Source organism: Puma concolor, unplaced genomic scaffold (genome assembly GCF_028749965.1).
Source record: "Puma concolor isolate L17-30 unplaced genomic scaffold, mPumCon1.1.hap2 unalloc_scaffold_5, whole genome shotgun sequence".
Taxonomy (NCBI): domain Eukaryota; kingdom Metazoa; phylum Chordata; class Mammalia; order Carnivora; family Felidae; genus Puma; species Puma concolor.
The window spans coordinates 1287099-1301157 of NW_028240258.1; the positions used below are offsets into that span (position 1 = coordinate 1287099).

Genomic DNA, 14059 nt, shown 5'->3' on the forward strand with positions numbered 1-14059 from the left:
CTGATCCCGCCTCTCCCCGACGCTGCCAAGCCCAACGGCCGTTGCCTGGAGGACCACGGCGCACGCGCGTTGCCGCGCGGTCCTCTGACCGGAAGTCCCTCCCACTTCTCGTTAGACCTCAACCGCGCAGTCTCGCGAGCATTGCCCAGGGAGTTCCCATAGAGGCTGCCGAGCGCGGGTCTGCGGCGGGAGCGGAGTGGCGGTTTCCGTCGTCAGCTTCTCCCAGCAGGTAGGGAATGGAGTAAGTAGGGGGCGGGAGCTCCCAAGGACGTTTCGGGGCCCGCGTGACGCGGGTCTTGGCCTGGTCCCCCCCACCCCGCCCGCGGGCAGCCGGGCCGGATCTGGTCAGCCCCGGGGCGGCTGAGCTTATCACAGGCCGCCCGGCCAGGGCACATCGCGTTTCGGCCTGCAGGCCTCGGCCAGCTCAGGAGCTTGGCTCCATCTTGCCTTTTTGTAGGTCATTCAGCTAATCGGATTTGGTTTTGTTTACGAGGGTACTGTTGTCGTTTGGAGCTGGAAAATTCATCGTGGGCCCTGTCATGTGAGAGGAAGGGTTTAGTCCTCTCAAAGGCAGCCTGGTAGTTCTATTTTAATTGTTGGAAAGTGCTCAGTAACATTGACCCAAAGGAGTTTCCACTTGGCCTCAAAGGAGCAGCCCAAGACTTGGCCTCCGGCGCGATGTGAAAGATCTGTTTAGTCCAGAGTTAAGTACGTGGCACTCTCGTAGCGTACTGCCCTTTCCCAAACCCCCAGAAGATGTGGATCATTGATCACAGCTAGCTTTCGTGCTAGAACTTTGTCTCCATGTTAAGTCAGCACCAGGTCCCGGCAGTCACTACTGGTTAATGAGAACCTCACCAGCAGGAGCCAATTTGCCATCCCTAGTCAAACCTTTGCTTTGAGATGGCATCTATTCTATTTGATGGTAAGATCCTGCTCTTTCTCACTCTCCACCCCCAGAAAGGTCTTCCCCTCCCCCCCTCAGCTTAGACCTCCTCTGTTCCTGCACTAGCTCTTTCCAGAGCATTCCTTCCAGCCCAGTTCAAAGTTTTTAGAGGAAGACTGCACTAGTGGGGAGGAGCTGAGAGAGGGAGACAAAAATTCCAAGCAGGCTCCGCACGGTCAGCAGAGCCCGATTCCATGAAACCATGGGATTGTGATCTGAGCCAAAGTCAAGAGTCAGAGGCTTAACCGACTGAGCCACCCGGCAGCCTCTTTTAAAAAAAAAAAAAAAAAGTCATGCTTTGGGGGGCGCCCAAGCGGCTCAGTAAGTTAAGCTAATGACTCTTGATTTAGGTACAGCTCATCATCCCAAGGCTGTGAGCTCTAGCCCCATGCCGGAGGTCGGGCTTTGCACAGGGTGTGGAGCTTGCCTAACGTTTTTTCTGTGCCCCTCCCCTGCGTGCAGGCACATTCTAGAGAAACACACACACACACACACACACACACGAAAAATGGTTGAAAATCATGCTGATTCAGCAGACCTGCATCTTGTTACTTCTGTACCAGGTGACCTTTCTTCCCTTTTCTTGATGGTAGTGTAAGGTGACTTGTTTTTCTAACCGGACACATTCCCATTCGTTTTGTGCTTTCGCCCTTCTGATGCCAGCCTCACAGATTTGTGGTCTCATTTTTATGTTAAAAAAGGGCTGGGGCCCCCGGGTGGCTCAGTCGGTTGTGTGTCCGACTTCGGCTCAGGTCATGATCTCGTGGTCCGTGGGTTTGAGCCCCACATCGGGCTCTGTGCAAACAGCCCAGAGCCTGCTTCGGATTTTGTCTCCCGCTCTCTGCCCCTCCCCCCCCACTCATGCGGTCTCTCAAAAAAAATGAACGTTAAAAAAAAGAAAAGTTAAAAAGAAAGGGGGGGGGGCGGCACTAAGGTTTAGATAACCTGTACGCCTAGCTTGGGACTTGAACTCACAACCTCGAGATGAAGAGTCGCTCGCTCCTCCAGCCAAGCCAGCCAGGCACCCCATCATCGCCCTAGTTCTTCCATCACGTAGACACCCTCTCTCCGTTCAAGGTAGTGCAGAGCTTTTTGTTATCACTACATTAATTTTAGTTGTCCGTCTCCGGAGCAGCTCAGGTCAGCATAGCCATCAGTGACGGCTGCTGTTCGCACCCCGGGGAGACTCCAGTCTCTGGTCATGGAGGGTTTCTTGACGAGCGCCTCAACCTCAGCTTCATACAAAGGTGCAGTTATTTCATCACGACTTCTGTTAGGCCTCTAGGACCAGGAGGGCCTCAGCACTAGAACATTCAGAAGATTCTTTGCTGCGTCGAGGCTAGTTAATCCCGGCCTGCCTCTCGTTCTCGTGTTTTCAGCTTTGCCCGACCGCTCGCAGCTGTTGTCCCTACCCGCGCAGTTCCCCCCTGCAGGCGTGGAGCCCTTCCTACGTGCCGGGCTTCCCTGCAGGCGTGAGGGATGGGTGCTGGGAGACAGACACAGCCTCCGTTCTCTACGTCATCGTCCCCCAGCTGCCTAAGTAGCTTCCCCTTGCCGCACCCGAGCCCCTCATTCCCCTCCCTTGGGCCTTTCCCACAGTGCTTTGAAAGCTTCCTCCCGTGGTAAGCGAACTCCCTCCGTCCTCAGTCTCCCTATACAACGCACCTACCTTCTGCTGGCACTTCGAGTATTTCCTTTTTTTCACTCCTGTAGGCTTTTCAGCCTTGACGTCTGTTTTCTGCTCCTGAACAAATCCTCCCCAGTTGAGCGGTTTCACCGACGTGAATTTATTCTTCCAGTTCCGTAGCAGCCTAGAAGTCCAGCACGGGCCTCCCCGGGCTGGAATCCGGGTATCCGCAGGGCTGTGCTCCCCTCTGGAGCAGGAAGCGGGGCTCTCTTTGTGCTTTCCAACTTCTCGAGGCCGCGCGCGTTCCTTGGCTCCCGGCTCTTTCTTCTATCTTCAGCCCCGCCAGCGTGGCGTCTTCGTGACCCTCCTTCTGACTTTTCGCGTGGGCCTCTCTCTTCCACTTTTAAAGAGCATTGTAATTATATTGGGCCCACCTGGCTCGTCCAGGCTCCTTTCCCGATCTTGAAGTCAGCTGACGAGCGCCCTCAGTTCCACCTGCAGCTTTCATTCCCCTCTGCCCGTACATTAGCACTCGCAGGTTTTCGAGATTAGGATGTGGACACCGAGGGGCGTGCTGTTCTGCCTTCCACCACATATTTAGAAGCGACGTGTTCGTTTCATCCCTCTTTTTTCCCTTTCCTATTTCCTTTCTTGGCGAATAGACTCATCTTGATATTCTGCTTGATCATCTCAGTCAGGCATTTGGGAACATCCTTGGTTCTTGCCGCTTCCTCAGTTCCCCGGTTTAATCCGTTGCCAAGTTCCGTGTAGCCATTTCCTCCACACCCCGAGACCTAGTCGTCCTTGGAGATGCTTGAAGGGCCCCTGTTTTGGGTGATGGGAAAATCGAGCAGGCACACACACACGGCAGTTGCTTTATTTGTATTACATACTGTAGCTCTAAGTAATACTTGCTTTGCGGATGGAGGGAAGGTTGAAGAGGTTGCAAAGCTTTAAAAACGTTTCAAATCACTGTTCTAGAGCTGCACCGTCCAATACAGAAGCCACTAACCACATGTGGCCTTTTAAATTAATGAAAATTAAGTGAAGTTCCAGATTCAGTCTTGCAGACACAGTAGCCATCAGCGGCTACCACATCGGACGATGCAGACATAAAACATCCACCCCGCCGCCCCACCCCCCCGAAACTTGAGTGTATCAGCACAGAATTCTAAAGTGCGTCTCCCTTTTGCCTACCACCTGGGCATAATAAGCCTCAAATATTAAAGGAGTAACCTTCCAGTTTTTCCCATAGAATCCGGTAGTTACAGTACTCCTTCAGCTGCTGTGAAATTCCTGGCAGTTCAAGTTCTGCCCAGCGGGACGGTTTGCGACATAACCTTTATGTGGTTATGGTTCCTTCGCTCCCCTTTCTGTTTATCCTCACCCTGTACTGACACTCTGCAGGTATAGGAATGAGGCTTAGCTTCCTTCTACGTGTATAGTGTGCTGCTGCTGCTTAAGTGTTCGTACCGAACGAATTAAGCCCTTCCCTTGGCACACTCTAGCCGTGAAACCTATTGCAGTTAATGAGATCATTGTCGACTTTGTTGACATTTCCAGCTCCCATCCCCCTTCCCCTTGAGAATTTCTTTCTTTTGAGAATCACTGCTGATTCTCCTGGTTCTGCGTAGCTTTTATAGCATTCCTGCTTGTGTTTGTTACTCAGTTTTACCGTTTGGGCCTTTTTCTCATCTTCCCCCTCAGACTTTTCTGTAAAGGGTCGGATGGTCTCTGTCGGAGCTGCCCCACTCTGCCATTCTGTTGTCGCGCAAAGGCAGCCTTAGACCGTAATGAAAGGGTGGACAAGGCCAGATTTGGCCTGCGGGCTGTGGTGGGCCAACACCTGCCCCAAATAACGTTTGAAGTCCTCTTGGCCTCATCGTGCCCAAAGAATGTCCCATCTGCCTTGTCTTCCAGTCGTGGGCCTTCCAAGTCCAGAGGTAAAAGTGCCAGCTGTCCCTCGATTTCCTTAACAAAGGTTGTACTGGTTAGGAAATACGTTTCAGGTGTTCTGATGTTCTCTGTGAATGAGCAGAAGTCCCAGTGTGGCTCGATGAGCCCTGGGCTCTGACATGTGTCACCGTACACTCCGTGAGACTGTATACTCTCAGGTAACCAGACTGCTGCCCCGTGTGGAGGCCGTAAGGGTCCACACACCTCCATGTGCGTACGCTCCTCCATGCTGTTCTAGATCACATTTGCTGAGCACCTCCCGTGAGCCAGATGTTGTTGTGCCTGGTGCTTCGCACCCCTGATGTTGGGGTGGTGAGTTCAAGCCCCAGGTTGGGTATAGAGATTACTTAAAAATAAAATTTAAAAAAAAAGAAAAAAAAAACAAAGGAAGACACAGTTTTATATTCTAGAAAAGATGGAAGAAATCATAATCCAAAAAGAAAGACATCTGAGGCATTAAGAAGTCTTAGAACTAGGATTAACAGGTTTGCTGAAGAAATAAAATGAAGACAAAGTCAGGGGGGAAGCAGTCGCAGGGGAGGATCCGTGCTTCTGTGGCTTTTAGCATCGTCAAAATCTGCACGGACAGACAGATGGGCGGAAGGATTTCTGTATGTATTTTTAGCACAGGGTCTCTGGAATCAGACAAAGCTAGGTTCAGGTCTCGCTCTGCCACTTACTGATGATGTGACCACAGGCACGGACCTTAACCTCCCAATGTCCGTTTCCTCCTGGTGGAAGAAACAGAACGATGATGGATCCCTTAGAGGGACCTTGAGGATTACACAGCATCGGGAGTTGCACGCTCCGGGGACTGAGCCAGCCGGGGGCCCCATGTCTTCCTTTCTTATGAATATTGCTGGAGGAGGAGGCATATCCTAGGCTCCTGTACTTGCAGAGACTTAGATTTGTATTATACATACTTCAGGTAGGAAGAGGACAAAATCACCCTTCATTCGTTTTTCCCATTGTTAGTGCTAATAATGCTAACTGGTCCAGTCCGAGTTTGGCCCAGCTTACTCTGAATATTCTCAACTCTCAGGTCATGAGGATGTTGTTGTTATGATTTTGTATCAGAGGTCTTCCAGGTTCCCTATGAAAACTCAAGTACTGGATTCTACAGGACATATCCCAGGCATGTAATCTGTATAGTCCAAAAGCCAAATGTCTATGGCAGTAGAGTGGAAAGCACGACAAGCTTTGTGGTCCCTGCTACAATGTCAAGTTTAAGGAAAAAATTGAATTCTAGACTTCTTGTTAAACCTTTTTGGTTTTCAGTATGGAGTACTAAAAGTATGTGTTATTTTCATTTAATTAGGAGCTATATTGAAGACAATGTCTGGAAGCTTCTACTTTGTAATTGTTGGCCACCATGATAATCCAGTTTTTGAAATGGAGTTTTTGCCAGCTGGAAAAGCAGAATCCAAAGTGCGTAAGGAAACATAAACAATTTCGTAAGCGTGATTTATGCTGTTGCAATTATAAGGGTGTGGTGTGATTTTACAGCCGGGGGAGGTCTGGACCGGGGAGGTAGCTGGAATCCACCACGGTTACATGAGGCTTGCTCCCCAGTCCCACAGGGTGATAGAAGCCAGCGAGGGACCGTCCTCTGAGTCATCGACTCACCCTTACATTCAGCACATGCTTGGCACAGACGAGCAGGAGGCCCTGGGTCTCTTCTCTGACACGTTCTTCCCCGTGCCCCCCGTTCTGAAAAGCTGCTCCGTGATCGCGTAGAAACACACTTCCAGCTGCTGTGGGGCTGGAGGAACAGTTGCTACTGACCGGAAATGCCACGGAAGCGCATTCCGCCCAAGTGACATTTCCATCAGGACCTACGCGGCAGGTCCATTTACACCTGGGAGGGTTGAAGGACCCTTGCCTCCGTGTCCCCCCGCTGCCCCTGAGACTGGCGCGGTTTGCAGGGGCCTTCTGCACCACCCACTGACTGGGTGCCCACATGCCGTCCTCCCCGGCGACGCCACCCAACTTCCTTGTTGCCGTTCAGAGTAAATGTAGGGTCTGCAGAATCCCTGGGGGCCTCCCATCTCTCTGTACTCGTCTGTGTTGCTGATGAACTGCCGGCAGGTTATGCTGTGTCTCTCCCAGCTTCCAGAATAAGCTTTCACGTCCTTCAAGACAAGAATTGAGTTTTGAAATGAATCGTAACGCATAATGTCCAGCGTATGATGCTTTTCAGCTACTTAAATCTTGCCACTCAAATGCGTAGGAATTGTGTTCTCTGTCAGGTGCTTTGTCGCCCCAGTATTTTCCCACATCCACGTGAGCGCGCGGCTCATTACGACTCTGTGTCGGGGTGTCTCCGTACAACGGTTGCCGTGTGGCACAGGGCTGCTTACGTGGTTTCTGGGGCACGTAAAAACACTTTGTGGCGTGACTTGACCTTAGCCCTTCTGTTACCACTCACCTTCTTAAGGCAGTTCTGCGTTTTTCTTCTGACCTCGTGACTGGTCATCCACGTAAAGTGAGGGAAACACGGCGGTAAGCCGGACACCAAATAATCTCTTTCTCTAAGGAGTAAATTCGCTTCGTCACGGTGATGTGCCTGAGGTAAACCTGCCTGGCTGCGCGGGGGATCCCGAGGCAACTGGCGGCCCTCCCCCAGCCCGGTCCAGGAACCGCGTCCTCAGCAAGCAGGTCATATTAAGGTGCCTCTCCCAGGGCCCACCCGACCGAGCACCGCGGACCGGGCGGCCTAGAGTAACCGAAGCTCGTGGCCTCACGGGTCCGAGCACGAGGCGGGGGCAGGGCCAGCCCCCTCCGAACGTGCCAGGGAAGGCCTGTTCCAGGCCCCTCTCCTAGCTTCCATAGCCCCTGGGCTTGTGGCGGCAGAACTCCGGTCTTTGCGCAGCCTGCTCCCCACCGGCGCGTCTGTCTCTAAACCGCCTGTTTTAGAAAGGCACCAGGGATCCCGGGTTAGGGGCTGTCGTGCCCTAGCATGCCGACCACGTCTGCAGTGACCCTCTTTCCAAATAAGGCCAGGTTCTGAGGTACTGGGGGCGGGGGGGGGGGGGGGGGGGGTAGGACTTCCGCATAAGAATTCAGTTCAGCCCATAAGAAGTGTGCTTTGAGAAATCTATCTGGAAATAGAGAATTCCACGGGAGTAAGACCATTCCAGGTTGAGAATTCCTGCTCCGCACTGTGGTGGGACAGTCCCGCCTCTCCCAGTGAAGCCCACGTGAAGGACGCTCCGCTCTGACGGGACCGTGTCCTGCCGCTGAGACAGGTGCCGGCTCACAGCCGAGGCGGAGCGTGGCCTCCTGCCGCTCCCGGGTCCCCTGTCACGTGAGCTCCGGCTGCCTGAAAGAGGCCTGTGCCAGGCCTTCGAGAGCGCCACCTCAGCTGTCTCGTGTCCCCCGCTCACCCTGTGTCCCCCGCCCCCCGCCGACCCTGAGACCCAAGCCAAGGTCACCTCTAGTTCTCCACCTCCTCGGCTCCAGCCTACCTAAACTGCCCTCCTGTATCCATAACCACTTATGTATTTTTTCGCGTCTTCCTCTAAAAAGATGTGAATGTCTTTTTTCTTTTTTTTTTTAACCTCCTCTTTCTTCACATGCTTCAGTGGTTACTGAATTTGGTAACTTCCTTCTTGCAGAATTAGAAAAATAATCTGCATAATTTGTTGAGCACGTTCCATTTATTAGTGGGTTGGCTGTTCCTACTTGTTGACTTTTAGCTACCAAATTAAAAAGCAGACTGTGAGATGAAAACACTTAAGATCTTTTGTAAGTCCCATGACAGTAGTAAATGAAGTAAAAGCAGAAAATGCTCCCCCACCCCCGAAAACTGCGTAGAATTTACAGAATGAGATGGTGGCGTTCTCGATGCTGTCTGCAAATATTAATCTGCTGCTACTCACACTGTCGTCTAGGATGATCATCGTCACCTGAACCAGTTCATAGCTCCTGCTGCTCTCGACCTCGTGGATGAGAACATGTGGCTGTCGAACAACATGTACTTGAAAACCGTGGACAAGTTCAATGAGTGGTTTGTTTCAGCGTTTGTCACTGCAGGTCATATCCTTACCTTTGTAACGAAGGTCTCCAAAGGTTGGGGTAACGAACTAGAACAACATGGGACCTTGATGCCAGACTACGAGTCTGGGGACTTCAGAGTGTCAGGTAGAAATTGCCATTTAGGGGGCTACTTTTATTTTTTTTAACAGGAAAAAACCCCACATTTTGTTTAACAGATAATTTTAAAACCAAGTCTCCTATAAAACTAAGGTTAATCTGAACGATACGGTTGATTTTACTTTATTTTATAGTTATTTTCTAACTTTAAAAATTATGTTTTCTTTAAGATAAAACCTAACTTCAGACCCAGTTTACGTATCTTGCTTTTCAGTCACAGAATAATACAGTGCATGTGACTAATTGGAAGGGTATCCTATCATCTGAGTACTTTCATTTTTCACTTCTAAGATTATGCCTTAATTATTTTACATATGAGATTCATTATGCTTCATGACATAAGGCAAGAAGATGGAATAAAGAACTTCTTTACCGATGTCTACGATTTATACATAAAGGTATGGTGTGTTCTGTTTTCAAATCCGATTGTAGAAAGGGATTGCAACTGTGACCGGAAACTGGCCCGTGGCAGCAACTCCCTTATATATGGTGGTTTACAGCTCAGACTAGCTCTGCCCCCGTCAGAAGTAGTCCTTGGTAACTCCCCCGTCGGGCATGTCTTCCCCGCCAGGCTAACGTGTACTTAGGACAGAACTCGTGCTGGTTATTTTTAAATTGGTTTCAGTTTCCCCCTTTTGGCACATAGCTTTGATTTTATCAGGGAATCCTGAAAAGAGAAGGAAGCAGGCTACATGCATAAGGGAAATTGCTTCATAATTTTAATCTAAAATGTTCTCCATCTGCTTTACAAGTAAGTTACAACGCAGTGACTATAGATCATAAACTGGTGGGAAGTTTACCAAACAGTCACTCAAGGAGAATGATGCCACTCGCCTATCTTGAAGCTTAATTAGAAAAAATAAAATATCACTAGGACGTCGGTGGTTAAACTGTACTGCCAGAAGTATGTTCTTAGTAATTTAAGTGTTCTGTACTTCGACAGGATTTTTTTTTGCATATCAGCACAGTTAATATTCCTAGTGAGAAGTAGCAGATAAGAATCTTTAGCCCTCTTACAAAGATGGACAACGTCAAGTGATTTAAGCTGTAAAAACTGGTTAACTCCTTTTCCTTATTAGTGATTCCATTTAACAATTTTCTCCCATATATTATGATATAGTCATTACACTGTTTGAGAAACTGATCACTTAGCCATGTGTTAAAGGACAGTATTGAAAACCAGATTGTTAAATTACATAAGAGTAACCTAATAGCAATGTGGTAGAACTTCTTTTCTTTAACTATGAGCATATGGTAGATTTTTAGTTTCATGTAGCCAAAGGGCCTTACTGATTAATCCACATATTTATAACGAATGTGAGAAGATTAGTATTTCAGACGCAGGGTGAATCCTGAAAGTTTGTTTAGCTTCTATGGGCAACACTTATCCTACCACCATTAGTTTGCCATAAGTACTTCTCAAAACTAAAACCCCAAGGCAAAAATTTCCCCAAGGGGGCGTTACTGTTAACAATGGAACATTTTCGTGCAACTTGAAAACATGATCTTCAGACTTTTGGATGTCTTTGATGATTTTATTTAAAAGGTTAAAATAATTTCCTTCTAGAGATCTGTGATTTGTCAGCCTTTTTACTTTGACAAGCTCACTAATGCCTTCGTCTTTCCTAGTTCGCAATGAATCCATTTTATGAACCCAATTCTCCTATTCGATCGAGCGCATTTGACAGAAAAGTTCAGTTTCTTGGGAAGAAACACCTTTTAAGTTGAATGTAGAACAATTTGGAAATAAACAACGTCACTACAATGGGGTATTCTCAGGAATGTGTACATTGTAAGTAACTTGAGTAAATAGCCTGGAAAAGTTTTACCTGTGGTCTAAATTTATCTAAACCTAATGAAAATCCTTATATATTTCAAGACAGTGCATTCAGTTTCTTAACGATTGTCAATAGATCGATATTTGCTTGTGAACAGTGTTATTTATAAACTCTTTATAACCTTGAAAATGTCTTTATTCTAAAAATTAAGAATAAGCTTTTGACTTGACTCATTCAGATAGCTCAATCTTCATGTCGCGATCCAGAACCAAATGTCATTGTCAGGATTTGGTAGACAGATTTAAAGCTAAGTTTCTGCAGTAGGGAATGAAGCTGACGGCCCGCACATGGGCCTCGATACGTGTAGAGACGTTGTTACGAAACCACACAGGCGGCATACGTAGCGCTGCCCAGGAAGCGGAGCGGTTTTCACGGTGCCAGACGCCACACGCCTGCCTCGGTCAAAGACCGGGGATAGTGATTGTGCTATAAATCTAGAATCCTGGGTCCAGGTCTGTAAAATGGGAGGCCGGGACCAAAGTAACAGGTTATGTTCTCATACTGCCTTTCCCTCAGACAGTAAACTAAAGATTAAGTGAACCGGTGGATAGTTCGATTAGTAAAAAATTGTATCTGTCAAATTGTTAACAAAGAAACGTCTATATTGCATTAACGTTGGCATTCTTTGCTTTTTGGGCTGTACGCCAAGGGGGAGGGGAGAGCTCTGCTGTGATAAGTGGGATCTTACTGTAAACTGGTAAATGTCCACTTAAATACAAGTACTGTGACCACATCTGTTCCGTGCAGCTGGCGAGCACTGGCAGAATTGTGTTCCATCCCGAGTAACTTGGGCAAGTACTTCTGTTTGGTCTCATACCCTTGTGTGAAGCTTGTGCCGTAATTGCTTGCCCCATCTGTCTCTCTGGTTTCTTCAATAAAGGTGTTTGTCGGAGAGCGTGGAGTCTGGTAAGCGCCGCTCACCCGCCACTGCTGCTGTTGTGGCCCTCTTTCCCCCAGTGAAGGTCTGCAAACCGGATCTTAACCCATTTTGCAGAGTTCGGAGCGCCTCGGACTAGGTGTGGGAGCGGGGGGGGGGGGGGGGGGGGGACCCCGCTGACCGGCTGCCAGACGGAGCCCGTGGGGACCTGCTGCGCCCCTAATTAGCCCAGAGCGCGCGGGGAGGGGAGCGGCTCCTTGGCCGCAGGGGGTCGCCGGGCACCCCGCACACAGGGTCCTTCCCTCCAGGCTGTGAGGCGGGGCTGGGGACAAGGAGCAGGAGCCCCGTGGGAGCGGGTGGGAGCGGGTTACCGGAGTCCGGTGTGTCAGCCTGTGCGCGTGACTGCCTTTGAAGGGGAGGGGACGTGGGCCTCAAACGCGCGGAGAGAAGCAGCGCCGGGACCGGGGCAGGGGCAGGCCATCTGACAGGGGAGCCGGCAGCGCTTAGGTGTGGTGGGAGGGGAGGTCACACTGAAGGCTCGGGAACACAACAGCAACGGGTGACGACGTGCCCTACCGAGCAGAGAAGGTCAGCACCTAGACCTGTCGAGCGCTCCCAGGGCGCCCCGAAGGGAGCCCGCAAGTCTGCCGTCCGGCCGTCCTTCCCTGGGCCCGCAGACATGCGCTTCCACTTGGGCTCGGCGGCCCTTCCTGCTTGCCGGCCGCGGCGGGGACTTCTCCGCGTCCCCTGCCGCTTTCCTCCCCGCGCTCACTGCCCACAGGCCACTGGTACTGTGAGAGAGGTGGCGTCGCGGGGTCACGATCCTGAAGGGAAAGCGTACACGCGTTTTCACAGAAATGTCAAACTCAAGGTTTTCTCAAGAGGAGGACCATCTAGGGGCGCCTGGGGGGCGCTCGGTAGGTTAAGCGTCCGACTCGATTTCGGCTCGGGTCATGATCTCACGGGTTCACGAGTTCGAGCCCCACATCGGGGCCCCGTGCTGACCGTGCAGAGCCTGCTTGGGATTCTCTCTCTGCCCCTCCCCCACTCCCTCGCTCACATTAATTTAAAAAAATGAACATCTAGGATATTTTAACTTCAACTAGGGAAGTTTTCACAAGGCGGTGACAAAAACGTTACCCCATCGATGCAATCGTACGTGTCCAGCCTCCACACTGCACACTGCGTTTGCTACACCGGCTTCAAACGTCCATTTGCCCATTCTCCAGGTTCCGTTTTGCCCTCTAGCGATGACCGGCCTCAAAGACGTCCCACCAGAAGACACAGAAGCGCGGGTGCCCGCCCCCGTGTGGCGAGCAGCGGCACTGCAGCGCCCCCCTCCCCCCGCCCCCACCGGGCCCCCCTCCCCGGACCGGCCGCGCGCACAGCCCCTCCCTGCCGCTGCTTCCACCAGTCCGGCCGCCGTCTCGCCTGCCCCGCCGGGGTCACCCGCTGCTTTGTTCCCCAACTCTCGTTTCAGTATTTCTCGTCTTTAAGCAACACCATTCAATCAAAGGACCTTTTCCTTCCTTCAAACGAATCAGATCTACAGCTACCTTTTGCTCGTTGTTAAAGAGCTTTACCATCAGGTCCTTCTATTTCTGTTTGAAGACTGAAGACATCGGGTCAGGTTTAGTTCCTCCTTAGTTGTCACATGTCAGTACTGTGCTCGGTCAGGCAGCCCCCGGATCCCTTTAAGTCACGGTGTTAAACTGAATTACTCTCCCTTCCCACCCACCCGTCTTCACACGCGTGAAGCTCTGTTCCCTGGCCCATTTTTTGCTTCCCAGCTCTAGACCCCTTGACCAACTAATCCCCGAATATTCTGCTGGAAAAAGGTTACAGAAAAGCTGTAGTTTTTTAAAAACCTCTACAAGTATCAAAACTATACACCATGTAAATACCTACACACATATATATGTATTATGGGCTGAACTGTGTCCCCCTCAAAATTTGTATGTTGCAGCCTCAGTCCCTCAGAAGGAGACCGTATTTGGAGACGGGGCCCTGTAAGAGGCGATCAAGTTAAAATGAGCCCGTTAGGGTGGGCCCTAAATCCAATCTGACTGGTGTCCTTGTAAGAGGAGGAAACTTGCACAGAGACACATGGGGGGTGTGGGGGGAAAGAGTACTGCACACAGGGTAAGGTTATGTGCAAGCCACGGAGACACTAGGAGAAACTAAACCTACCAACACCTTGATCGTGGACTTGTAGCCCCCAGAACTGTGAGAAAAATTCCCACTGTTTAGGTCACCCAGAATGCATTTCGTTATGGCAGCCCCAGCAAACTAATAACAATATGCTTTCCTCACATACTAAATAGTTTGATACCCAAGAAACTGACACGTGCCGCCTCCAAGGACAGGAACTGGGTGGCAAGGTTAGAGATCTGTGTCCCTTATGCCTTGTGATTTTGAAACCCTTATGCCTTATGATTCTGAAACATGTGACTCATCTATTCAAAAAATGAACAAGGGGTGCCTGGCGGGCTCAGTCGGTAGAGCATGCGACTCTTGATCTTGGGGTTATAAGTTCAAGCCCCACTTAAAAATAAAATCTTTTAAAAAAGGAACAAAAAACTTACTCCTAATACCCAATGTTGAACAAGTGATATTGATAGATACTAGGTATCAACAGAGAATGGTTTCTGTACAGCTAA

At 50.0% G+C, this 14059-nt stretch overlaps 2 protein-coding genes across 4 annotated transcripts in view; both read left to right on the plus strand.

Moving 5' to 3' along the window:
- The window catches only part of LOC147571165 (putative gamma-taxilin 2), a 353593-nt gene that overhangs the window by 292903 nt on the left and 46631 nt on the right, over nt 1-14059 (plus strand). The gene's annotated exons all lie outside the window — the stretch shown is intronic.
- Nucleotides 99-11416, plus strand: LOC112871585 (trafficking protein particle complex subunit 2). Its single transcript, XM_086696587.1, has 5 exons — nt 99-229; nt 5848-5957; nt 8423-8566; nt 8996-9082; nt 10314-11416. Exons 2-5 carry the CDS (start codon nt 5865-5867, stop codon nt 10410-10412), a joined length of 423 nt encoding a protein of 140 aa, XP_086552713.1. The 5' UTR covers nt 99-229; nt 5848-5864; the 3' UTR covers nt 10413-11416.

Excerpts from the sequence above, each read along its gene's own strand:
- LOC112871585 (XM_086696587.1), top strand. The coding sequence starts at position 5,865 with ATGTCTGGAAGCTTCTACTTTGTAATTGTTGGCCACCATGATAATCCA. Across the intron at positions 5,958-8,422 it reads CTGGAAAAGCAGAATCCAAA|GATGATCATCGTCACCTGAA; the intron begins GTGCGTAAGGAA and ends ACTGTCGTCTAG. Across the intron at positions 8,567-8,995 it reads CAGCGTTTGTCACTGCAGGT|CATATGAGATTCATTATGCT; the intron begins CATATCCTTACC and ends TTAATTATTTTA.